Below are 26,720 nucleotides of genomic sequence, written 5' to 3'. Positions count from 1 at the left end.
TCGTCGATAATTCTTTTTTTGTTTTTGTTTTCATGAATGAGTTTTTTTTTTGCCGATTTCTCCATGTGTATGGTTGTGGTGGTTATATTATGGTTATTATTTCGTGTATGATGATTTTTTTTGTTCTGACAATTAAATGCTAATTAGACGATAATTTTTTTTTTCTATTCGGTAGTAAATTGTCATTTAGGATATTTTTTTCAGTTTGTTGTTGTTATAATTGTCCACTTACACACACACACACAAGCACGGCTGGTGGTGGTCGTCAATAAAGTTCATATTCTATTCATATCATATACACAGTTCGATATCGAAGATCAAAGAAATCGAAAACCGAAAATTTTTGGTTTTCTTGTGGCTTTTTTTTTATTATCGATTTGATCCAATAACAATTCATAGTGTAATGATTTTAGAATGCATGTCCATGTGTGTGCTGGTATTTGCAGTCGATAACGTTGACCATTGGCCATTATTCGTATATATGGCCTATATGAGATCGATAACTATCTATTTATTTGCCAATGTTGCTTGCTTTCAATTTTGATTTTATTCTTTCTTTCAAGTTTGTGAAAAATATCGACGCAAACAGCAGCAGCAGTAGCGGGAAAAACAAAAACAAAATAAAAAAAATGAATCCTATTCGGTGGCTGGATTGAATGTTTATTTTATTCAGATCGAGTTTCATGTCATTCACTTTTTTTTCCCGTTATTCTTTATTATTATTGAACCAGTCCATATATATATGTGTGTGTGTGTGTATGCAAACACATCGATCTTGATTTACGCTGAATTCACACTTTTCCATCATCATCAAACGTATACTATACACAAACACACTCACTCATACACAAATGCAAAAGATCTAATCATAGTGATAGTGAAAAAACGTTGAAAACGAAGACAATTCGTCTTTATTTGTCTTATTTTGATTTATTCTCGATTAATAGACTCTGTATTCTCTCTCTTTATCTTACTCGCATTGCGATAGAATTCACACAATTCTATTCAAAATGGATCGAGATGTTTTTGTGTGCAATGTCCATAGATAGATAGATAGAAAGATAGTGATTGTCCAGCAACAATTTCATTAGCTAGCCATCAAAATTATACTATGAATGAATAAAATGAAAATGGAATGAATAAATAAATGTTGTATATATGTATATGGATGATGGTATGACCGAATGTGAATGCACGAATCGTAAATTGAATTCAATGATTTTCTGTTTTTTTTTTGTTTTTGTTTCTATTTCCATTTTCTTTCTCTCCATTTTCTCTTTTTTTTTAATACAATGCATCAATTTGTATTATGGTGAAATAGGAATAATTGATTGACTAGTCAAATTGAATGAATCTTGAATATAAACTTGGCCCACTATTGATCAGCCATACGAATAATGGTGATGCGATGGTTTGTAGTTTTTTTTTGTTGTTGTCGTTGCTGTTGTTGGATCGAATAATTAATTTTCCTTTAACATTCTTTGTATGGCACGTTTTTGTTTATATGAATGAGATATGACGTTCTGTAAATCACCCAAAAATAAATTGATGATGATGATGATCCATTGGAATGAAGTGAATATTATATGATGAAAAAGATGACCACCACCACACTACTACCATGAGCAAAATGAAAAACAAAAATCCAAACTTGATGATGACGGATAAAAACATTTTACACTTCATACAGCCAACAAAAATAAAGGCAAAAGAGCAAAATAAAAAAGGAGGCTATTTCATTCACAAAAGCCATGCCCATTTGTTTCGCTTGTATTTTCATCTATTATTGATTAAGAACTATTAGACACACAGTGAAAATATTTTCACATCTTTTTTTTTGGGGTATTATGGTCAAATGGTTCTCTCTTTTTTTTTTGGTTATTTTCAAGGTTTTTATTTTTTTTTTCATTTCACAAGCTTGAATTGATGTCATGTGTTATGAAGCAGCAGTTTTTTGTTTCTCCTCAGGAATAATAATAATTTCACCATTGTAATCTTGACATTATATGACAGAGAAAATGGTTTGTGTTTTGTCGAATAATCAAACGCACCCGATATAAACGCATACACACACACACACATGTGTAAATCATTCATGAATTCTGCTATTTTTTTTCCATTTCAAATACATCTCGTTATAAATTATGAATGAAATACCTGTTAAAATAGAATGGAATATCAAAAAAAAAAAAAAAAATCCTGACTGTGAAACACAGCGATTTTCCCCACACCACCACCACCACCATCACCATTATTATTATTGTCACCAAATATTAAATCATCTGATTGAAATTGTTGTGAATTCAATTTTTTTGTTCTTTTTCTCATTCTAATCATAAAAATTAATTAAATAAAATTGGATCGATTTTCAAACATGGCTATAGTCACATTAATGATTTTTGGTATATATTGTTTTTGTGGTGTTTAATTATTCTTGTATCATTATCATCATCATGGTTGTAATGGTGGTGGTATATCGTCCATCAAATCACAACCTTACCATCATACATTATCTTTGTATGTGTGTGTGTGTGTGTGCATGTATCACTTTGTTTCTTTTGTCTGTATATAAATGATGATGATGATACTCCCGAAGGTACTTATAAATTCTCTTGATGAAATCTCCAATGACGTGTTGATTAAAAGATTCCGATACAATGAAAATAAAAACGAATGAGGGATATTGTTGTTTCAATGAATAAATGAATGAATGAATGAATGACACAACGTGATCACACGGTGGTCGAGAATAGTATAGAATGGAGAACAACAGCAACTAAAAACTTGCTAACTTTTCACTAGAGACTACATTTCCGAGACAAACAAAACAAAACAAAAAAAAGAAAGAAGAAAATTTTTTTTTCTTTTACCGAAAATTCAGAAATCAACCAACCAAATCATAATATAAATCGCTATCACTGATGATGATGATGATGATGATATAAACAAACCTCTAGAGAAGAACAAGTCTACGAAAAAAAAAAATTATTCACCTGAGTGTTTTTTTTTCTTTCGAGCCCAAATATTTGTTTCTCTCTCTCTGTGTGTGTGTGTGTGTGTGTGTGTATTGATTATCAAGTAATCATTTCATTCATACCCAAAAATTCCCTCTGAATCCCAATGGATTTTTGTTTGTTTGTTGCATCTCTCACATGTCCATTGGTTTTTTTCTTTTTTATTGTTTAAATTTGTATATTGGCATCTGATGATTTTTATCATTTTTTTGTTTGTTTGTTTGTTTGTTTATCGATTAATCAATCATCAGAAATGAGTAAGTTTTTTAAAGAGCAATATAACAGAATCATGACCAGATCCATGTTTTTTCCACATATATATTTAAATTAATTGTCTAATTTGCATAATCATCATCATGGATGATTGTAGCTTTTTGGTTTTTATCGTTTTTTTTTGTTACAAAAAAAACCATAACGATGATGATTTGAATATGAATATCATCATTCCAAAACAACAGCGAAAGCCCAAAAAAAAAAAAAAAAAATATAGCTTCAAGCTATTGTAATTGCGTGTGTATTTTATACATTGGCTACATTACCTCACCAATCTATTCAAATGATGTTTATTCACTTCATTAGATTATCATACACATGATACACCAAAAAAAAAAAAACAGATCAAGACCCCGTTAGACCTTTAGGAAGGAAAAGTGAAGAAGAGAAAAAAGGCCAAAAAAAAACAAACAAACACCAGAGAATATATATTCTGTAATCAGCTTCGAGACAATTTTGTTGTTGTTGTTGTTGTTTTTCAGACAAAAAAAAAGTTTCAGTTTTTCACTTTTACACGCATTGACATTGATAGAATTTTTTCGTTTTGTTTCCATTTCATATATCGTAAAAATTTATATTCTGAATTTATTTGAATGGTGAATTTTCTCTCTCTCTCTCTCTTTTCTATCTGTTTTTTTTCATTTTGCAATAAATGAATGATCACTTGCCATTCGTTGTTGTTGTTGTAATACTACTGCTATATTCTTAACAATCCCATGGGATGTTGGTAGGCAAAAATGTTATGTGAAATGAGATAGTCAGAGAGAGAGAGAGAGAGAAAGCCAAACACTGAGAGCTAATCAGAAAGGACAGAATTGAATCGCTAGCTTTGCAATAACAATTTTTTTCAGTTGTTGTTGTTGTTGGATAACTTTTTTTTTCATTCGTTTCGATTTCTCCCAATGATGATGATGATTTTACTATATCCAAAGAAGAGGAACGAAAGAAAAAAAATTCAGTAGCAACATTATATGTCACACACACACCAACCAACCAGAAAAAAAATGCACGCAATCATATCATCATGTATAAATGGACATTTCGAATGCATCTATTACCAATGTATGTCCACTATATTTTTTTTTTACCTTTGAAATGAAAAAAAAAATAAATAAAACGACTTTCAATAAATATTGATTCGTTGACAATAATAAAACCAATCTATAAAAAAAAATAAAAATAAAAATCTCTATTGGTCAATTTTTGGTTGGTTTATGATCAATTTATAATGGTCATTTTCATGATGCTAAGAGAGATAATTAGGAATCGAATGTTGTCATTGTTTTTTTTCATATTTGTTGTTTTAATATCATCATCATCATCATTATAAAGAATCAAGTGGAAAGAATCACAAAAAAAACTAACAATTTCATCATCATCATCATCATCATGATGTACACAAGCCGTAAATCTGTTTGGTTTGTCGCTTGGATTATTTGCTTGTGTTTTTTTGTTTTGTTTTGTTTTTTTGAATTCTAGTCAGACGTGTGTCTGTGTCTGTATGATTTGCTACATACTTTGATCTAGTGTGATTATCACTTTTTTTCCAATTCTTTCTGGTACAAATACTGCATATTTGACAACAATGTGCGATGACTATGTGGTAATCCTGTGAAAATCCTTTTTTTTCTGATAAATTAAGTTTCACTTTTTTGATGCTCAATTTTTTTTTCTTTCGTTTTGGTTTTGTTTAGTGTCTGTAGAATGGATCCGGGGATTCGTTGTTTTTTTTTATTTTTGATTCTGTATTTTTTTATTATTATTATTATTCTTGATTCCTTCTCCACATGTCAAGTTTGATGTTGACATTTCTGTTTTTTTTTCGTTCTCTCAGTGTGTGTATGTGTATCTTACATGACATGTCTAGGTCTACTGGATAGAGAAAGAGAGTAGTAACAATTTTTCTAATCTAGACAAATTTTCCGTGGCCAAAGTCAACTAGATGATATTCGTGCAAATACCAGACAAAAAAAATGACAAAGAATGAAACGAAAAAAAAATGTTGCCGTTTTGTTCAGTGAATTGAATCTTTCTGTGTGTTTCTCGTTATTTTTATTTATTTTTTTTTTCACTGATCTGACAACATTTCCGACCGGACCAAAGAAAAAAAAATTTTTTTTTTTCATCTTATTATTATTATTATTATTGTGTGTCAAATACGCTGACCAACTGAGGCTGTAGGCTCATGACTCATGACTGACCAACCGATCGACCGACTGATTCGACAATAAATTTCATTTTCAGAATCTACATTTGTTTTGTTTCGGATTCTAATTAATTGATTTTTTTCTTTTTTGGCCAAAAAAAAAAATCAGTTCTTTTGTTTGTTTAGTCGATGGTTGATGGAGAGAACAAAAAAAAATAAAGGTTCAGGCCGTATGTTTTTGTACGATATTTTTTTTTTTTTTTTTTTTTTTGATTAAATCAAATTTTCTCTCTTCAGCAATTTATTATCATGCAATACATTTCTCTTTCAAGTCTTGTTTCTGATCATCATGATGATGATGATGATGATAATGATTTTGTTGATACCTTTTATTTATTATTTCAATATAATGGTGATTGCTTTTTGTTTTTGGCCAAAAGAAAAAAAAACCCTGATGTGTCTGTGTTCATCTTATTTGTCATCGTTGTTGTTGTTGTTGTTATAAACAAGCAATTTATTTAATGACATTCATGTTCAGCATCATCATCATGTTTATCATGTTCATCATATCATCTCATGCAACAACAACAACAACATAGGACAGATGTGAATGAAATATATACAAGGGGTGTGTGTGTGTGTAAGTCTTTAGTCTGCTTATTTTTTAATTTTATGGTTTGTAATAATAAAATGTATATATGGTGGTATAGTAGTAGTGGTGGTGTTGTTGAATAGTAGGAGGATATTAGAAATGGCCACCACCATAGGTCTTTTTTTTTCTTTTTTTCTTTCTTCATCGTCATCATCTTAATAGTTCCTTTGAGATTTTCGTTATATACGCGTTGGTACACACGGTGATGTGTTTTTTTTTTTTTTTTTTTTTTTTTCACATTATCACAACATGAAACAACAACATTTTTTTTTTTGCAAATAGTGCACCAGGACCAACAACAACATTAACATCGACAAAATGAATTTTCACCATAAAAAATCACCACACAGCACATCATTCATTTCTCACATATATATAATACCTATAATCAAAAAAGAACTACAACGATTACACACAATGGTGATGAGATTTGAAAAAAAAGTTGAATTTAATTTTCATATTAAGGGCAATTTTTCTATGAGAGTTTATCATGACCAATGCTGCTCGGTGTGTGCGTTTTTTTGTTTTGTTTTTTGTTGTGAAAATTGATTGGGATTAATTTGGAGAAAATTATTTTGTACCACCCAAAATCCAAAAACAAATTGATGATAATTTCATTTACCATAACGTTCAAGATTAACTTTAATTTTATTTATTTATTATCTAACATTTTAATCATCGTGCTGCTAGGTCATTTATTTTAATCTGTCTGTTTGTTTTTTCTTGTTTTCGTTTTTTTCTTTATAGATTTTTTCTCAAATTTTTTCTCAAATGTAATCAGAATTGTTTGAAAAATGCTGGCAATCCACGTGACATGCGCCGATTTCAGGTAAGATTTTCATCATCTTTTATTTTCTCATTTTGTAAATATACGTGTGGTTTTTTTTTATATAAATATGTGGATAGTTTTGATATCAAAAAAAAAAAAAAAAAACCGAACTGAACTTTTTTTTCAAGTTATTCACTGGTGAAATTATTTGTTTGTCATTTTTATCATATGTAAATATACTGATACACTATCAGAATCTTTGTGTGTGTGTGTTTGTGTGTCTGTGTTTGTTTGTCAATGAATTGATGAATATATTCTTGACACACAAGAATCAAATCATTTTTTCATTGATGTGCAGATACATTACGTTTTTTTTAATGACAATCTTTCATCGGTTCATTGATTATGATGATGATTTTTATTTTTAAAAATGAAAATTTTAAAGAAAAAAAAATTTGATTTGATAAATAAGAAATTTGTAGCACTGAGGAATCCACTACAATTTTTTTCTTTTTTTTTTTTGGTTGACACGCATCAACACTTCTTTTGTGATGATGATAAGTTAGTTGGTTAGTTAGTTTGTTGATTTCATTTTTTTTTCTCTCCATGTTGATTATCTATGCGATGCCAAAAAAAAAAAACAGCCGAATCTAATTTCTTTATTTTCTTTTTTTTGTTGCAATTCATTCCCAAATACCACCACCCCCATTTAACCCGTTCTTATTTTTCCCGCTCTCTCTCTCTCTCTCTAGTTCGGTTTTTTTTCTGCCATATCAATTTGCAGCCTTTCATTTCAATGTTTTTATTTGATTTTACACACTGAATTAGTTTTGCCTATTGAGCTGTTGTTGTTGTTGTTGATGACGGGTGCCAACACATATACTTTTCACATGTTCTTGATGAATTTTTTTTTTTTTGTTTCTTCGTTTTTCGGCTCCATTCTTTTTCTATTAAACTTGATATAAATATATAAACAGAGTGGCAGAGAGAGAGAGAGAAAGAGGTACTAATTTGATTATTACCATACACATACAATATATTGGACTGACAAAAGGTTAGAATAAATTGTGTTAAGTTCATATAAAGACCAAAATGAAATCATTTGATCATCACCATATATATTTCCTATTGATGATGGTGTTCATTTTCTTCAATTTGTTTCACTCAATTTCAATATGCTACTCTATTCTATTGTGTGTTAATGAAAATGAAAATGAAAATGAAATGAACAAGAAAAAAATCTGAATGATAAAGATCTTTTAAATATTTGATACAGATTGGCCAAATCTCTCTCTCTCTCTCTCTCTCTCTCTCTCTCTCGTATTCACACTTTATGTTGCTCATCATATGGCAATGAATCCATTTATTTAATGAGTGTAAAATGAACAAAAAAAAACGAAAATCTAATGTACCAGAATCCATCATCATCATCATCATCACAACTGAGAATACACAGGTTACATACGCTCTCTCTCTCTCTCTCTGTCTCTATCTAAATAGCAAATGATTTCCGTCATCATTTACACTGTGTTTTATCATTATTAAGTTTAAAAAAAAATTAATTATTTAATTAATTTAACCTTTGGGATTAATATGTTTCTCGTTTTTTTTTCATCGGGTTCCATTTATCATCATCATCATCATCATCAGGATTTTTTTTTCTTTGCTCAGTAGATCACTGTATGATGATGTTCACTTGATGCTTTTTTTTCTCTAAAATGAAACACACACACACCGACGACGACGACGACGGCAACTACGGTGTCTTATAACATGGTGTGTTGCACACACACACAAAAAAAAAAATCGAAAACGCTGACAAATTATATAACACTGAGAGATATATATATATAGCTATGTGTGTAAGTCATTTATTTTGATTTGACTTTCTCTCTCTCTCTCTCTTTCTCTCTCTGAGTTTAAATTTGTTTTATGTTTTGTGAAAATTATATTATTCGGATAACCTTGCTTTTTTTTCTACTCTCTGGATATCATCATCAACATTACAAACGAGAAAAAAAAATGTGAACACACCACCATCTCTCTCTTGCTCGCTTGCTGAGTAACTGAGTAATGAAACCTTTTTATTTGAAAATACACTGCAATCAAGAAAAAGAGAGAGAGAGAGAAAATGTGATATAACTATACATCGACAATGTGAATGGTATCTAACTGATTAAATATTTATCTTGGCTATAGATCAAATTTAACTAATTAATTATTGGAAACAACAACATTCGCATAGTGACTTGAAATGAAAATGAAACAAAAACTAGACATTAGAGAACCAGAATAACCGTACAATAGAAAAAGAAGAAGAAGAAAAAAAAATAGACGAAAGATTCAAATGGTTTTAACGGTGGCCATTAACAAGTAAACAAAAAAAAGGTCGTCGTCGTCGTTATCGTCATCATTTTATTTTGAGTTTTTTTTTCTTCTCCGTCGTTGTTGTTGTTGTTATATTTCTGGTTCTTTTCCACCAACACCAGAATATTCCATGACTTTCATGGTCTAATTGTTCATCATCATCATCATCATTGTTTTTTTGTTGTATTGTATTACATGTTTGGATTGTAATTGCAGTTAATCACACACACACACAAGTCTCATGAATCTCTATCTTATTCTCAATTTTTCTTTGGTCTTTCTTTTTTTTCTTCTTCTTCTTTTTCTTCATTCTGGGCATCGTGAATTGATGAACCAGCCGTATTTATACTCACATAACGTTATTTTATCTTATTCACATTCACATTTACTATCTATATATATATTCATTTTTATTTAACAAATAGGTTGTCATACTGACACAAGTAAACGTCGACAGTAATATTCTGGCCGTTTCAGATAACATGTTCGTGCACAATAATTCGAAACATGGACGTCGTACTAAGCGTGTTGATCCAACTGATGGTAATTATTTTCAATTCTTTTTTTCTTTTTTTTGTTTTTCTTTTGCTCCAATTTTATTCTACAATTACAGTTAGTGTAGTGACCTTTTGTAGTTCATGTTGTATGATGAAAAAATTCTAATATAACAGTTAGCGGCAGTAGCAGCAGCAGCATCATCATCTGGACATCTGAATTTATTGTTAGCCAAGAATCATTTGTCACCAACACACAGACACACACACCCATCGATAGCCATAGACACAATAAATTATCAGAATACTAGACAACAACAACAACAACAGCAGAAAAAAATTTTATTTTTTCATCAAAACAAAACAAAACAAAAAAAAATTCTACAAAATATTGAATTCAACAAAATGGAACCAGAAATGCAAGCGAAAAACAAAAAAAAAAAAACAAAAATTAAGTTGCCCTTTATGTGTCATCGATCTCTGAAATGTAACTTAAACTTTTTTTTTCCTATAATTTTATTTTGAATTTGATTACGACGTGATAGGAATATGAGAGATGATGGACAAAAAAAAATTTCTATGTGATTCTGATGATACAGTCTATATATATAGAGAGACCACTTGTGAATCATTTCATTTTGGTTGTCAGGCCAGTGTGTATGTATGTGTGTGTGTAGCAGCAGAAAATTTTCTTCAATTCAATTCAATTCAATAATTTCATTTCATTTCATTTTTTTTTTTCATTCTCTGGGATTTTCGATGACAATTTTTCTTTTGCTTTATGATGTCAAGTGTGTTTGATGTCAAATTCTATAATCTATGATGATCCAAGTGCATTTCTCTCTTTATTTCTCTTGATTCTTGTTGATTCAATAAAATTTATTTCGAATTTTTTGTTCCACACACACACAAAAAAAACACAGCACCATTTGCAGCCGCTCCTTGTATCAAAGCAATCAGCCCAAGTGAAGGATGGACAATCGGTGGTACTACAGTCATTATACTTGGAGATAATTTTTTCGATGGTCTACAAGTCGTTTTTGGTAATGTTACCGTTTGGGGAGAGGTAAATAATAATAATTCACAATGAAAAAAAAATCAATAACCAAATACCGTATATACCATATTTTAGCTATTAACTTCACACGCTATACGTGTACAAACACCACCACGAAATATTCCAGGTGTGGTCGAAGTTACATTGTCCTATAAATCGAAACAATTTTGCAAAAATGCTCCTGGACGTTTTATCTATGTCGGTATGTCTTTTTATCTATCATTTTCTTATAAATAGCCATGATGACACTATATAATCATTTCTATCTTTATCAATCAACTAGCCATAAATGAACCAACTATTGATCATGGATTTACACGATTATCGAAATTGATTCCACGTCATCCGGGTGATCCAGAAAAACTACCCAAAGTATGACATGAATTTGTTTGTTTGTTTATTTTTTCGTATAATGAATATCTTTATTCGATTTTTTTTTGCATCCAGGAAATCATATTAAAACGTGCAGCTGATCTTGCTGAAGCTTTATATAGAAATACATCATCATTACCGCCACCAAGATCACCAGTGGCCAGTATGGCAGCAGCAGCAGCAATGTCAGGATTTAATGCATACGCAGCTAGTGCAGGTCAGTAAAACATTTATCATAGTTTTGATGTTCAATGTTCAAATGATATCTATAGATACAAATGATACATTGATGATATAATTTATTATTATTATTATTATTCAGATGAATGATTCATTCTATGGAGAACAAAAAAAAAATCCAAAAAAAAGTGATCGATTAATCAATCAAAATGTAATCATTAATTTTTTTTCAATCTTTTTCCTATATCAATCTTTTCAGATTATTCTCGACATCAAACAAGCAGTGTATCACCTAGTCGAAGTTATGGATCAAATGCATCGCAAAGCAGTACAAGTAGTAGTGTTACATCATCATATAATGGTGGTGGTAATGGTTCTGCTGCCACTATATCATCAATGAATGGTAGTGCGGGTGGTGGAGTCGGTGGTGCTGGTGGTGGATATACTACAAGTCCAACAACGAATATGACCACTGGTTCACAAGGATTGTTTAATGGTAAATATTTTTTTTTCAATTAAATTTCATTGAATGAAAACACAATATATCTATGATAATGAATAGGAATGAGTGGAATTGTTGCATCACCATTTGCAATGAGTCCATTTGCAGCATTACCAACATGTAATGGTCAATCATATCATGGATCACCGATTGTCAGTGCAGCTAAATAACAACAAACAACAACAACAACAACAACAAAAATGTTTTCAAAATTTTGTATTATAAATCTATATATCATCCACATACACATTAACATATTGATTTAAAAATTTAAAAAAAAACCAAAACTAGAAAAAAAGACAAAAACAAACCAATTTACTAAATTTGTAAATTATTTTTCTAACCAAAAAAAAAAACTTTTAAGCAAAAAAATTTCTGGAAATTTTAACCGAAAAAAAAGAAAAGATTCACTCAATTGTCAACCATCAGTACGAGAATCAAGAATTTTTTTACATTTGACATCCAATCCAATCCAATTCATTATTATTCCCATTATTATTATGTGTAAATATTATCCAATTTAATCGAATTAATTATTACAAGAATCATATACATTCATTATTATTATTATAAATGCAAGCCAAATCGATTATCATTTAAATTGTGATGTGTATGACAACAACAAAACAGCAAACACATACAACCAAAACACATGAAAATAGCGGTGCCAATTTCTTCTCATTTTTTTTTTGTTTCGCCTCATCATTCATCGTCATTAAATTTGAATAATATCGACCGATTATCAAACACACACACACACACACGAACACGATTTCATTGCACACAGATTAATTTTTATTTTTCAAATTTTTTCCTTTGCTTCTTTATTTTTTTTTCATCGAATTCAAATTCTGTTCTTACTCATCATCATCATCGAACGAAAACATGACACATTCCGATTTTTTTGTTGCATTTCATTTATGAATGTTTCATTTTTACGAATTTGTTTTCTTTTATTATTTTTCACATTCCATTTTTTTTTTGTTAATCGATAAACGAAATGAATCCATTCGTTTAATTTTTCTTGTGTCCAAAATTCAACAGAATCTATCTATATAATTATCGAAAAAAAATAAAAATAAAAATAAAACAAAAACATATGGATCTATTCGTAAGTTTGATTTCGATATCGATTTTTGTGTGTAAAGTGTGTCGAATGACTTAATTTTATGGTGATGTTTGAGCCAAAACAAATTGATTAACTCATTTTATTCATTTCAGGATTTGTGACCATATGATTTGATTCGAATTTGAATTTTACCGTAATAATGTGCATTTTTATAAGCTGTCCGATTATTATTATCACGACTACGACGATGATGATGATGATGATTTTGTCACCGTTTTTTTTCCTACTAAATCACACTTGAAAAAAATAGATGTATCATTGTGTTTTTTGTTTCTCCATTTGGGTTGATATTTATATCCTATTGTTATGATTCTCCATTCTCGATACGTTTTTTTTTTTTTGCTATACAATATACAAAATACTGTCAACCATCTGTTCATCGTGAAATTGGAATTAGATAGAAAAAAAAGCGAATAGAAAGGTTCCAAATCTATTATTAATGTGGCCATAATAGGCAAACAATGTATGTATAGTCCGTGCACATAATATTTTCTCTCTCTCTCTTTCTCTATCTGAAAACCTTGCACGTGCATTGAATTTGAAGACCGACCATCATTTTGTTGTACGAGATAGGTTTTTGGGCACAACAACAAACATCATTTCGAGTAGGCAACAAACATACATTGAATGAATGAATGTAGCTGAATAAATGATGATGATCATCATGATGATGGTGATGGTGATGGTGAATTGGTCTAATAAAGCAATTGGACAATTACATGATCACTGTCACCATTATACACTTGAATGAGTCAATATTTTGACACACAAACACACCATATTCCATGTTTATAAGCACACAAGCAAAGCATATGTGTGTGTGTGTTATAGCCAAAAAAAAACAACAACTGGATAGAACTGAATAGCCATCATTTCTAATTAGCTCGAAACAAGTCACCTATTGTTTGGTTGGTTGATTCAATGTTCACGGGCCAAAGTTCACTTGTTCCAATCAGTTTGAAATGTTCACATTTTTTTTGATGATGATGATGATGATGATGAACATATCGGTGTGGTAGTTTAGTATTTTTTTTTTCATTTAATTTCACCTCTCTCTCTCACTCTCAATTGCAATTTTCAAAATTAAAGTCATGTCCAATTGTTGATGATGATGATGATGGAATCGACCATATGATTCTTTCATATGACATTTGGTTGGATTGATTATTATTGTGTGTGTGTGTGTGTGTGTGGCTGGTTCAGGTTCAATGAATAAAGAGAGAGAGAGTGATGTATAGAGATGGAATTATGGTCCAAACACAACCATATAACCAACCAACAAACTGATCAATTTACAACAAACCCCAGGCACAAGTGTGTGTGTTGGGGGTACCCGAACAATGAAACATAAAAATGGAGGAAAAAAAATATTTCGGACAAATTGGGCACAGGTGCTTTGATAGATTTAATGAGTACGGTTTTTTTTTGAAAATCTATCGTATTGTATTGTATATATGCCTGGATTCATCATCATCCTGAATACAATGTGTGTGTGTGTGTAATGTTATAGCCGAAAATCATTGAATCAATGACTCACGCGATCCAATGAATGAATGGACTGCTCATTTTTTTTCTTTTTATATAAAAACCAAGCAACAATGACAAAGAAAAAATAACGAGAACCAGTGATAAATAAAATCCAATTTAACCAATATGTATTCTTGTTACATTCATTCATTTTAATAGACACAAAAAAAAACAGGTCAATAAATGGTTTTTTTTGTTTTGTTTAGTTTTTTTTTTTTGGTGATTTACATCCAATATGTTCATTTTTTTTTAAATATTAAATTGGAATGACCAACAAGTATATTGATCACTTTTTCGTTGTTTCATTTGATGGCTGATATTGTTTTGTTTTTTCAATGAACACGAAATGAAAAAAAACTGGCCATTTGAAATGTTTCCAATCATTTAATTGCCGGTATTTTTTTTTTAATTTAAACAAGTGAACAGAGAAAAAAAACAATTTCATCTGCTGCCATCTAGTTTTCAGAAAAAATGGTTCATTTTCTCACGTGACAAAACTCGGTGATTTTTTTTTTTTTTTTAATTTAATTCTGGTAAAAATTTCTTATAAATTTGAATCTTTTATATGAAGATCTGTATTATAAATGATGATGATTGTAAAAGTAAGAAACGATAATTGAAAATGAAAAATGATGATGATGATGATGATTATTATGGTCTACATTCAAAATGATATGGTTCATTGGTACGAAAATCACGCCATGTTGGTGGCATATCATTCAATAATCGTGAATCACATTTACGACATACAGCTGAAAATAGTGTTGAATAACTTCGTAACCATAGCTAAATGATCGAAAAGACAAAATTAAATCCAAAATTAAAAATCAATGATTGATATCTTACCATAAAAACTTTGATCGCACTTTCCATTTGAAAAGGAGCATAAAAATGTAAAATGGCAGCATTACAATGGTCAGTGATTGTACGAAACACTTTATATCGTGATGGTTTCCAAATATCCATCGTATCGTCTTGTAATAGATCAATGAAATTCGTAGCATATGGATTTCGTTCGGATATTTTAGCCAAATTATTCGATGTTAATTTATCGAAATTTTCTTCAAAACTTTTCACCAATACCCATTCGATGACCAATCCTCGCAACACAATGATAGCTCTTAAAGTTCGATCTAAAACAATTTTAAGAACAGTGAATACACCAAATGGTCGAACTACTTCGATGGACATCGCATCAACAGATCGTTGTAATTGTGCAATGAATGAATCGATTTGATGATTACTTAAATTATGATTATAATTAGCACGATTCGATGTTCGTTGTCTATAACGAGAATTTCGTTTACTAAATTTTGTTTGCAATGCCTGAAATGCCAATGTTGAATATTCTTGAGTGTTGCTCAACCATCGATATGATATGACCATATCGGGATACCAGGTTGTCTTTTCATAATTAGGATCTTGAGCAATCATTTCTGTGTTGGCTAAATTGATTGAATTGAGCGTTGGATATAACAACGTACAAGCAGTTTCCAATTCACGAACTCTGGTTTCCAAAACATTCGATAATGATGATAATTCACCCATATAATTATCGCTTTTATTCGGATCCATTTCAATTTCCACTTCTCTTGATGATTGATATGTGTTGGCCATAAATTTTAACGTATCAAGAGTTGCCGAACGAACCAGACTAACTTTTTTCAAAGCAGAATTGATTGTATTAAGATTCTCCATTGTTGAACTATTTTTTTTTGCATAAAATTAATCCGTAAATGAATCAAAAAAAAAAAAAAAATTTGTCACCCAAAATTGACAACAAAAAACAGATTTGACATGCTGATGATTGAAATGATTCTTGAATTACGATACAAGATGGCGTTATTGCGATTAGAATTGGAAAATTCTATTCTTTTTTTACACGTGTGGAATTTTTTTGTTTTGTTTTGTAAAGTTCATCAGTTCACCTGAATATTTTTCACATTTATTTTATTTTGTTGTAAATATGAATTTTTTTTTTGTAATGATGCTCAATAACATTAGATAAAATGGCCAAAATTTGGCGATTCGTATTCACCAGAATACATAAGAATAAAACATTCCTTTTTCGTCTTACGGCAATTTTGTTAATTATATTTTATTTCACTATCTGGAAAAGATTGTATAACGCCGATGAATTTCATTTTCTGAGAAATAATAAACCATTAAAATATGGACATTTATATGAAAAATTAAATCCAGTGATTCAATCATGGGGACAAAATGGTCAACCAGTTGAGTTGAATGCTGATGAAAAAAAATTATCTGCCAAATCCTTTCCATCGGCCGCTTTCAATGTTTACATAAGTGATCGTCTCAGGTTTGGCTTATTTTTTATTTTATTTTCATTAATTTCAATTTATTCATAATATTCTTTTTTAGTCCTAACAGATCATTACCTGATCCTAGGCCTTATGAATGTGCTCAAATTAATTATGATCTTGATAATTTAGGCCATGTATCTGTAATAATAATATTTACAAATGAAATTTGGTCTGCATTGATTCGTACCGTTTGGTCAGTGGTTAATCGAACACCGAAAATTTTACTTAAAGAAATCATTCTTGTCGATGATTTCAGTGATAAATTTGAACTGTCCGAACCATTACAGGAGTATGTTGACCATCATTTTGGTACTTTAGTCAAAATAATCCGGTTGCCAAAGCGTGAAGGTTTAATTCGTGCTCGACTTGTTGGTATGTGATGATATTTATTTGAATGAATTATCAATTTGTTTGAAAAAATTAACTCTCAATATTCTTAGGAGCACGACAAGCAAAAGGTGATGTACTTCTTTTTTTGGATTCTCATTGTGAAGCCACCGATGGTTGGCTAGAACCATTGATGAAAGTGATCAAAGAAGATCGAACCAATGTTGTATGTCCAGTGATTGATATCATTTCGGATCAAGATCTTGAATATTTGGCTGGAAATCGTTATTATTTTCAAGTTGGTGGATTCATCTGGTCTGGTCATTTTATCTGGATCGATACTGACGAAAAAAGTTTGAAAAATAATCCAACAAAAGTAGTTAAAACTCCTACAATGGCTGGTGGATTATTTGCTATAAATCGGGAATATTTTTTCCAAATCGGTGCCTATGATGAACAGATGGAAATATGGGGTGGTGAAAATCTTGAATTATCATTTCGTCTATGGCAATGTGGTGGAAAACTTTACATTCATCCGTGTAGCCATGTTGGCCATATATTTCGTGATTATCATCCATATTCATTTTTGGGTAAAGATAGCCATGGAATGAATACATTACGTACAGCATTGGTTTGGATGGATGAATATGTACGATATTTTTTTGTTCATCGTAAAGATCTTAAATCAAAAATCAATCAAATAGATGTTTCATCTAGAATTGAATTAAGAAACAAATTGAATTGCAAATCATTTCGTTGGTATTTGGAAAATGTTTACACGGAAAAGAAATATATCTATGATCAAGATGTCATCGCATATGGAACTGTTCGTAATCCAATCACAAATTTATGTATGGATAATCTGAATAAAGTAGAAGAAGAAAAACATGAATTAGGTAATGTTTAATGATCAATGATTTTCAATTCAATGTGGCTAATTAATTTTCATCGATTTAGGTGTCTATGAATGTATGGATGTACCGTTGGATGAATGGACAAATCAAATGTTTAGTTTCATGAAAACGGGTTATATACGTAGAGAAGAAGGATGTTTAACCATTGATGAATATGCAACACATCGTGTTTTACTTGCAAAATGTCCAAGTAAAAATTTTAATACTAATAGAAAAAGAAAACATTTTATACATAAAAAAATGCAAACATGGATCCACACTAAAGGTGGACAAATTCGTAATGAACATTTTAATCTTTGTTTAACAACAGAAACGTTAAAAAGTTCTGATAATATTCGCGTTGTTGAATGCAACAAAGATGATCTATATCAAATATGGTGGTTTCAAAAATACACGGACATTCAATTATAACAATTTTTTTTCTGTGATATATATGACCATAAACAACCTTTAACCTTGTGCAACTTTTTTTTCTTTGTCAAAAAAAAATTGGCTTTTATATATATTTATTTTATTATCGATTTATTGATTAAAAATTGGAGACAATTTCAAATTGAAAAAAAAATTTCAAATTCTATTTATATCAACACATTTGTATTTTTTTTTAGCCAAATAAACAGGATAAACATAACATCAATTGATGATCATTATCTGGTTATCGAACTGGTATTCTCTCTCTCTCTTTCTCTCAATCAGTTTAATTTTAAATATCAACATTAATGGTAAACTCTAAAAATAGAAATCAACAGAGAAATGATTTTTTTTTTTTTTGATATCTATAAACCACCACAATGATGGCATGGTGAATGGAAAACAAAATCTGACCTACATTTCAAACAAAACAAAATGAAAAACAAAAACAAAGATCGAAATTCGAAACAGGTTGGATTTGGTTTCTCTCTCATTTTTTTTTTCATCGAAAAATCTTTCATTCAAAAACACATGTATGAATGGATGTAAAAAAAAAAATAATTCAGATATCGAATTCGAATGCTGTCGAATAACAACTGCACGAAATCAAATTTGAAAATTTCAACGAAAAAATGTAATTAATAATGATGATGATAATGAATTCATCAGAAGATTTGGGACCATTTTTTCGCATCTCATTCCTATCAATAGTATTCATATTGAATTTTTTCACTTTATTTCATCTACTGTTTCGTTATGACAATAATGGTCACCATTATCGATCATGTATACATTTAACAAATTTTGTGCTCAATCTATTGCTAGTCAATGTATTCATATCGATATGGATACCATATTTATTTTCATCATTTTTCTATAAAACAATATGGCCCATGATCAATATTGAATGGCATTGTATGATACAGCAAACGGCACCATTGATGATCTCGACATTTTTATTTGTTTCGTTTTGTTTTCAAAAAATATATGAAACATTCATTGCGAAACGAGCCAATATAATTTGTATGTTTATATTTCTCATTTGGATTCTGCCACAAACAATTTATCTGTTACTCACCCAATTAACATCGATTCATCAATATGAATATTATTTTATTGATCGTCGTCGTAATCATTCCATGATGATGATGATGATGAATGATGATGACGATGATGAAGAAGAACATGGAATATTGTTATGTATTGATAAACTTGATTCATGGAACATTAGACAAATGTCTTGGCATTATGTTACCATTATTGTTCCATTAACATCGCTATACATTATTTGTATAGGTGCCAAACGTTTTTCCAAAACATTTACCAATACTAATCATTTGATCAATGTAAATTGTGATTGTCGATTCGATACAATTGTATTCATATGTCAATATAGTAATTTCATATGGCTACTTTTATTTCGACCACTGTTAACATTATCGGCATTGATTCATTATGGAAAAACATTTCAACAAATCCATAATCACGATGACGAATCTTCTAGCCAATTTGAACCAGAAATTCGTTCATTGACAATGGATCTTGGACAACAGATTATTCTACTATTTTTCGCCATATTTTTACCATTTTCACAACATTTTGGATTATTCTCTTTACGATCTAATCGTCATTTATTACAAGAATCATCATTGAGACGGAAAATGGTCATATAAAATTAACGCACCCCCCAAAAAAAAAAATTATTCTGTGTATTATGAAATTTGTTTTATAAATAATAAAAATCAACAAATAAATTAACATTAAAAATTCAATCATCTTTATTGATTAATCTCAGAAATCTGACATTTCTTAAATCTTTTGAAACTTTACTCGAATCAATCAATTCAGCTTCTGGTTCAAACCAATCTTTTAGATTTTCTTTTTCAATAGAATGATTAATAAGTTCACTTTCGCCATAATCAGCTTGATCAAGTATTTCATATTCTTGTTCACGAAATTTTCGTTTATTCATCATTTCCTCTGATGTTTGATGATGATTCGAATTTGGCTGATAATATCGATTCCGGTAATGGTCAGTATAGGAATTGTAAATCATTTCTGGATATGGTTTCTCTGGATATTTATTCTCATATCTATATGGTACGATGGGCCATGAATCAACAATTGTCCACAGGCTTATCATCATGAATATGGTGATCTACAGAAGAGAAAAAAAATTTGTATTTTTGAACAAGACAAAAAATTAATAAATTTACCTTGTAAAATGTTGAATGTTCCATTTTTTTTCTCAACGATAAAAGTCGATGAAGAATAATCCGGTTACAGTATTATTTCAACAGCCCTTTATATACCCTTCAGCATTATTGTTTGTTGTTTTTTTTGTCAGAAGCATCCATTATCTTAACGAATATTGTTAATGTTGGTGATAAACAACTTTTTTTTACTTGCCGTAGGCAAAACATCTACCACCACAATACACACATACATAAACAGAATGTTGACCTTTTTTTCGGTCATTTGATCAAATTATAATGAAAATGATAGTAAAACATTCCTTTGCTTCATTCATTTTGTATATATATGATCATGATGATTGAACGATTAATTGTCGGTGCATGTTTTCATTGGAAATTCAATCAATCATTTCATTGGTTCTATCTATCTAATATTTTTGATTGATTATGGTGAAATTCCTTTTTTTCAAAAAAAAAATCGATGTTTCATATTTATTTAGCAATAGGATAATTGATCATCATTCAGAAGATGATAATTTTCCATTTCATGTTCACAAGATAGACAACAACAATAACAGAATCTCTATATGTTTCGGTCGATTTGATTTGATATGATTGAGATTTGTTGATTTGATGCTGTGGTTATAAGATAAACAAAAAAACAAAAATGATTAAAACATTCTGAACACACCCATCGAGATTGATGTTTATATTAACATTGAAGGCTTCTTCTTTTATATCCAATGTTGTGGGATATTTATATCACACAACGCATAACCATATACACACCAACAAATCTGCATAATGAGATCAAAGTTTTCCGCATGAGTTTATGGCCACTACACTATAGTATACTAGTCGTTTGAATCGAATCAAACTAGCTTCATTACTTGCTTTTGATTTCAATTGATAAATTGATTCATTTTCAATATGAATATCTTGAATTTGTTATTGCCTTTAATTGTTGCATTATTCGTAACTGCAAAAGAGATTACAACGGAAATTTCGGTGGAAAATTCTTTCGAAATATGTCCAGATGAATGTGATCCAAATGGCTGTCCTGTACCGAATAACGAATGTCTTGCTGGTTTAGTAAAGGTAAATTGCCATGAGAAAAGTATGAATTTCGTATGAACATAAAATTTTTTTACATTAAGGATCATTGTGATTGTTGTTTTGGCTGCGCACAACGTGAAGGTGAAAGATGTTATGAAGAAAAATTTAAAGATCAATTACCTGATGATTATCCAAGATATTCAAAATGTGGTGATGATCTTGAATGTCGTATTCGTACAGATTTAGAATCGACCGATAAACCAGAAGCAATCTGTTATTGTACAATTGAATGAACCAATTTGTGGTAGTGATGGTGTAACATATGAAAATCAATGCCAATTTACTGAAGCACGATACAAGAATCGAAACAAATTGTTTGAAGTGGATAATCAACCATGTAAATCAAGTATGATTTTTGATAGTTTTATGTGTATAGTATTGAATTGTTGATCAAAATCATTTTAAAATAGGACCACAAATAATTTCACCACCAGAAGATACGACTAATAATACGGGCAGTTCAGTCAGTTTTTCATGTGAAGCAACTGGATGGCCATTACCCACAATTGAATGGCGATTGGAACGTGATGGTGGTATAGAGATACCAATACTATTGATGGATGAGGCACATTATGAAATTCTTACGAATCAAAGTACTGATTATGCAAATATTAGTTGGCTACAAATTATGGATGCACAACGTGAAGATTCCGGCAATTATATCTGTGTAGCTATCAATACCGAAGGCGAAGATAAAGCAGGCGCTTATTTGACGATTGGAAATTTTCAGAAAAGATTTGATATTATCGAAGAATGATGATGATGACATGTTTTAAATTGTTTCACTTTTCTTCTTTGATTTAATTTGACAAAATAAATACAAAAAAAAATGTTTTCATTTAAAACATCAATGGATCAAAACAATTGGCCACTTCAGTTGCTGCACGTAAACCGGATAAAAATGCACCATGTACAGTGGCTGGATATTCAAGGCTAGTATGTTCACCAGCAAAAAATAATCGTGGAATATGATTGAATGGAGCCAAAACTGGTTCGGCAATAATATCATAATCATTCGTATGTGATCGTATCGATTGATAGGAATGTGTTCCCAAATAAAATGGTTCACGTTCCCAATGTGTAACCAATGCTCTGGTATATTGTGGTATATTTTCAAATATTTCTTTCAGGCCACTATAACATTTACTTACAATTATTACATCTTCATTATTGGTGGTTGTGGTGGCGGTAGTTTCATCATTATCATTATCATTCAATAAATGATTCATATGGCTAATTGTTTCAACACTTTGTCCACATAATACAGATGTCACTGAATACATTTGTTTTGGTTTTTGTTTCATTTGAATGGATTTTTTCCCTTTATTCGATTTATTAATATCTAATGATGATGACGATGACGATGTTGTTGTTGCTGTTGTTGTTGTTTTGATTTCAATTTCATTATTATTTTTAGTTGGACTATTGAAAAAACTCATTAGAAATTCACCTCTACATTCACGTGACATGGCAACATTGCCAAGAAATTGATCTTTACAGTGCCAAAAATCATCATCAAATCCAAGAATAACTTTATTCACAGTACCGATGCCCAAATTTTCAATAGCTTGTCTTTTTCGTTGTGGCAATGGTGGATCAAAAATAATGTTATTGGTGAATTTCGCATCTTTTTGATCTTGGATGGCTTTTTTCAATACACCCAATGGCAATGTACAGATAACTGCATCACCTTTGAATGTCATTCTCATCATTTCTGAACCTTCATTCTGTTTGATGGCTAATACTTCAACACCTTTTGATTTGATGACAATTTTTTCCGCTCGCATTCGTTTCCAAATTTTCATTGAACATCCTTGTGAATACATAGCTTGCATAAAATTCATATAACCATCAGGAATAACATATTGTTCATTTGAATGATCAAAATCATCTTCGGCAAATTTTCGCAATGAATAATCCGATAGAGGAGCACCGAGAAAAAATTCCAACGTACCAAAATACCATTCAAATATTCGCATATCTTCTAGGGAAAAAAATTCACTACAACCTTTGAATTTATCAGCATTGAGAACTTCATTTTTTTTCAACGATATTTTTTTATGTATATCATTAAAAATGATACATTCCAGGAAGGCCATATGACTTTTCAATATGGATGCAAAACTACATTGATTATTCAATTTTCCATCATTCAATATGGTATGATCGAAAACAATGGTTCGATCAAAATCATCATCATCATCATCATCGGTATTATCTTGGCGATTAGTTTGATCATCAAGACGAGGCTGTATGGTGGTTTTTATAAATTTAAATGAACGAAAAAATTGAATATTTCGAAAAAAGAATTCAAATTCTTGTACTAATGGTATTAAATTTTCGCCAAGATTTTCTTCCAATTGTAACATTTTTTGGCAATTTTCTTTCGCTTTTGTCGTTGCAGCCGTTTCAAGAAAATAGATGAAAACATCGAAAATATTTTCCGGCGATAGTGTTTGATTATTGAATTCGGTTATTTGATTTTCAATGGCCAGAAAATATAGTGTACGAAGAAATATCAAAAATATCTTATGCATAACAAGATCTTTTTTCTTATCGACCAATTCACCATCCATATATAATTTATGTTTGGATTTCAATTGTTTGGCATTCAAGCCCAATTGTTTCATCACCGTACGTATTGGATTGCCTTTGATTCCGTTCACAAGAATATTGCCTGGATCGAAAAATATTTCATTCTTATAGAATGCATAACATCGACCACCAACACGTTTTGATGCTTCCAATACGATTACATTGAAACCGAAATATATTAATTGTCTGGCTGCAGCTAATCCTGAAGCACCGGCACCAATCACAATTACGGTTCGTTCACGATTCTTTATGTTTACACATTTATCGGGCAATGTATTTTCAAACACACCGAAATTTACATAACCATATCGTTCTAAAAATCTGAAAATTTTCTCCGCCAATTGTAATTTCTTTTTGTCATTGATTTTAATTTTTGCTTTGATAATTTCAGCCGTAAGAACAACCTTTTGGATGAATTGAAAAAAAAATTCAGTTTTCGATCGATTCTTTTCCACTACTTACCGATGGTTTATTATGCCAGATTCGAAGAATAGCATTACGAATATTTAGATAAGTATTACGATCTTCATCTTCAAAATAATTTTCTTCAATTTCTGTCATACGATTCTGTTTCAATCGTGATTCTTTAGCTGCACTTTTATTACTAAATTCTTCTTCATACGATGTTGGTATGAGCAAATCTTTTTCACTTTCTTCGACATTCGTATCGTTTGTTTCATTATCAGCACAATGATCATCAGATTGAAAACGATATTTAACCGTGTTTTTCTTTCGTTTGGCCATTGATTTATTTGTTGATCGCGGTTCAAATTTTTTTCTTTTTTATTTCACGATCAAACACAAGCACACATTTTGAAACAAAACATTCAAAAAATTCATAAACAGCGTATTGAGGTGAGATTGTCAATCCAGCCGTGTTGAGTATATTTATTTGAAGTGAAAAAAAAAATTTCTCGATAAACATCGATAGATGATTTTCGAATTTTCTTTCATTTAGAAATTTTTTCTTTGTTAGTTTTTTTCCTTAATAATCCACATTACACAACATTTGTCATGTCGGAATCAGAATCGATTGATGACAAACGAAAAATTATCGTAAAATGGTCAGGAAATGAATATGTCATTGATAATTTGAACGGTGTTGCTTCCATACAAAATCTTAAAGAATGTATTTATTCGAAAACTGGTGTCAAACCTGAACGTCAGAAATTAATGGGTCTCAAAACGAATAATGGTCTGTAATCAATTGATCAATTAATGGTTTGGTAATTTGGATTTCTTTTTCAGGTCGACCGGTTGATGTTGACACTAAAATAGAACATCTACTTATGAAACCGGGATTCAAAGTGATGATGATCGGTAGTAAAGAAGAACAGATTGCCAATATTGATCTGGATCCATCAGAAATTCCAAACGTGATCAATGATTTTGATATCGATGATGAAGCATTCGATCAGGTTGCTATTCATAATCGTAGCGAATATCTAGCTAAAGTGGAAAGACGGGTCAAAGATATTAAAATCAATGTAATGAATGCTCCAAGAGATGGAAAAAAACTTTTAGTTCTTGACATTGATTATACACTTTTTGGTAATGAAAAATTCCATTCTCTCAGTTTTATTTATTTGCTCAAATATTATTATCATTACCAATAATAGATCATCGATCAACAGCCGAACATGCATCACAATTGATGCGGCCATATCTGCATGAATTTTTGACTAGCGCTTATCAGGATTATGATATTGTCATTTGGTGTGAGTATTTTTCGATGCTATTTTTTTTGTTTTTTTTTTCTTAAAATTAATCATTTCTACAATAGCGGCCACCGATATGAAATGGATTGAAGTAAAAATGCGTGAACTGGGCGTTACGACCAATCCTAATTTTAAAATTGCATTCTTTTTGGATTCATCAGCCAGAATTTCTGTTCATACGGAAAAATATGGTGTCATCAATGTATGTGTTTGAATTGTGCTAATGAATATATAGCTGAAATAATTTATTCCTTCTTTCTATTTATTTAAAGTGTAAACCTTTAGGTGTAATATGGGGAAAATTTGAACAATATAGTGCACGTAATTCAATAATAATTGATGATCTACGATATAATTTTCTAATGAATCCACAGAATGGTTTGAAAATTAAAGCATTCCGTGAAGCATATAAAAATCAAAGCAAAGATAAAGAGCTGTATTATTTGGCTAAATATTTAAAAATTATATCCCAATTAGATGATTTGTCCAAACTCAATCATGATCATTGGCATAAAATGATTTAATTGAATCTTTTTCCTTTTTTTTTGGTATTTGTAAAATTTTTTCTTTTCAAAAAAAAAATTTCTATTCAAATAAAATTCACAAGTATCACGTCATTTGTGACTGTTGTTACTTTT

General features: G+C 30.2%; 7 protein-coding genes across 8 annotated transcripts in view; 4 read left to right on the top strand and 3 right to left on the bottom strand.

Moving 5' to 3' along the window:
• kn (EBF transcription factor knot) overlaps positions 1-12,335 on the top strand; it is a 28,218-nt gene extending 15,883 nt beyond the window's left edge. For both annotated transcript variants that reach the window (XM_075735215.1, XM_047055551.2), the window contains 8 exons: positions 6,833-6,914; positions 9,647-9,764; positions 10,639-10,781; positions 10,848-10,974; positions 11,056-11,144; positions 11,220-11,361; positions 11,584-11,820; positions 11,887-12,335. In XM_075735215.1, coding sequence (XP_075591330.1) covers positions 6,833-6,914; positions 9,647-9,764; positions 10,639-10,781; positions 10,848-10,974; positions 11,056-11,144; positions 11,220-11,361; positions 11,584-11,820; positions 11,887-11,996 — 1,048 coding nt within the window. In that variant the 3' untranslated portion in view covers positions 11,997-12,335. The remainder of the gene's footprint in view (positions 1-6,832; positions 6,915-9,646; positions 9,765-10,638; positions 10,782-10,847; positions 10,975-11,055; positions 11,145-11,219; positions 11,362-11,583; positions 11,821-11,886) is intronic.
• A 2,626-nt stretch (positions 12,336-14,961) lies between these two features.
• On the bottom strand, positions 14,962-16,296 carry MED27 (mediator complex subunit 27). Its single transcript, XM_047055559.2, has 2 exons — positions 15,329-16,296; positions 14,962-15,268 (listed from the first exon to the last, which is right to left on the bottom strand). Exons 1-2 carry the CDS (start codon positions 16,178-16,180, stop codon positions 15,134-15,136), a joined length of 987 nt encoding a protein of 328 aa, XP_046911515.1. The 5' UTR covers positions 16,181-16,296; the 3' UTR covers positions 14,962-15,133.
• A 54-nt stretch (positions 16,297-16,350) lies between these two features.
• LOC124492619 (Ubiquitin-like domain-containing C-terminal domain phosphatase 1) lies at positions 16,351-26,700 on the top strand. The gene is made up of 9 exons (XM_075735206.1): positions 16,351-16,802; positions 16,865-17,178; positions 17,247-18,029; positions 18,091-18,455; positions 25,418-25,559; positions 25,613-25,915; positions 25,984-26,082; positions 26,148-26,284; positions 26,355-26,700. The coding sequence occupies exons 1-9, from the start codon at positions 16,492-16,494 to the stop codon at positions 26,604-26,606; spliced, it is 2,706 nt and encodes a 901-aa protein (XP_075591321.1). The 5' UTR covers positions 16,351-16,491; the 3' UTR covers positions 26,607-26,700.
• On the top strand, positions 19,032-20,131 carry LOC124492617 (uncharacterized). Its single transcript, XM_047055558.2, has one exon. The coding sequence runs from the start codon at positions 19,103-19,105 to the stop codon at positions 20,129-20,131; it is 1,029 nt and encodes a 342-aa protein (XP_046911514.2). The 5' UTR covers positions 19,032-19,102.
• LOC124492623 (uncharacterized) lies at positions 20,213-20,800 on the bottom strand. Its single transcript, XM_047055565.2, has 2 exons — positions 20,675-20,800; positions 20,213-20,616 (listed from the first exon to the last, which is right to left on the bottom strand). The coding sequence occupies exons 1-2, from the start codon at positions 20,696-20,698 to the stop codon at positions 20,227-20,229; spliced, it is 414 nt and encodes a 137-aa protein (XP_046911521.2). The 5' UTR covers positions 20,699-20,800; the 3' UTR covers positions 20,213-20,226.
• Positions 21,584-22,614, top strand: LOC124492621 (insulin-like growth factor-binding protein-related protein 1). The gene is given in 4 exon segments (XM_047055563.2): positions 21,584-21,751; positions 21,811-21,993; positions 21,995-22,115; positions 22,180-22,614. Coding segments are annotated over 4 exon segments (819 nt in total). The 3' UTR covers positions 22,527-22,614.
• On the bottom strand, positions 21,589-25,214 carry LOC124492606 (putative lysine-specific histone demethylase 1). Its single transcript, XM_047055545.2, has 2 exons — positions 24,827-25,214; positions 21,589-24,768 (listed from the first exon to the last, which is right to left on the bottom strand). Exons 1-2 carry the CDS (start codon positions 25,106-25,108, stop codon positions 22,609-22,611), a joined length of 2,442 nt encoding a protein of 813 aa, XP_046911501.2. The 5' UTR covers positions 25,109-25,214; the 3' UTR covers positions 21,589-22,608.
• Positions 26,701-26,720: the final 20 nt, after the last annotated feature.

The sequence above is a fragment of the Dermatophagoides farinae genome, chromosome 1, assembly GCF_024713945.1.
Source record: "Dermatophagoides farinae isolate YC_2012a chromosome 1, ASM2471394v1, whole genome shotgun sequence".
NCBI lineage: Eukaryota > Metazoa > Arthropoda > Arachnida > Sarcoptiformes > Pyroglyphidae > Dermatophagoides > Dermatophagoides farinae.
This window is presented reverse-complemented; position numbering and strand designations above follow the sequence as displayed.

Bases quoted from the DNA above. Each gene is read 5' to 3' on its own strand.
- MED27 (XM_047055559.2), bottom strand. From the start codon at position 16,180: ATGGAGAATCTTAATACAATCAATTCTGCTTTGAAAAAAGTTAGTCTG. The intron at 15,269-15,328 runs GTAAGATATCAA...TCGATCATTTAG, and splicing joins GTGCGATCAAAGTTTTTATG to CTATGGTTACGAAGTTATTC.
- LOC124492619 (XM_075735206.1), top strand. From the start codon at position 16,492: ATGGCCAAAATTTGGCGATTCGTATTCACCAGAATACATAAGAATAAA. The intron at 18,030-18,090 runs GTAATGTTTAAT...TCATCGATTTAG, and splicing joins AGAAGAAAAACATGAATTAG to GTGTCTATGAATGTATGGAT. The intron at 25,560-25,612 runs GTCTGTAATCAA...TTTCTTTTTCAG, and splicing joins GGGTCTCAAAACGAATAATG to GTCGACCGGTTGATGTTGAC.
- LOC124492617 (XM_047055558.2), top strand. From the start codon at position 19,103: ATGATGATGATAATGAATTCATCAGAAGATTTGGGACCATTTTTTCGC.
- LOC124492623 (XM_047055565.2), bottom strand. From the start codon at position 20,698: ATGGAACATTCAACATTTTACAAG. The intron at 20,617-20,674 runs GTAAATTTATTA...TCTCTTCTGTAG, and splicing joins AACATTCAACATTTTACAAG to ATCACCATATTCATGATGAT.
- LOC124492606 (XM_047055545.2), bottom strand. From the start codon at position 25,108: ATGGCCAAACGAAAGAAAAACACGGTTAAATATCGTTTTCAATCTGAT. The intron at 24,769-24,826 runs GTAAGTAGTGGA...TTCATCCAAAAG, and splicing joins TCTGGCATAATAAACCATCG to GTTGTTCTTACGGCTGAAAT.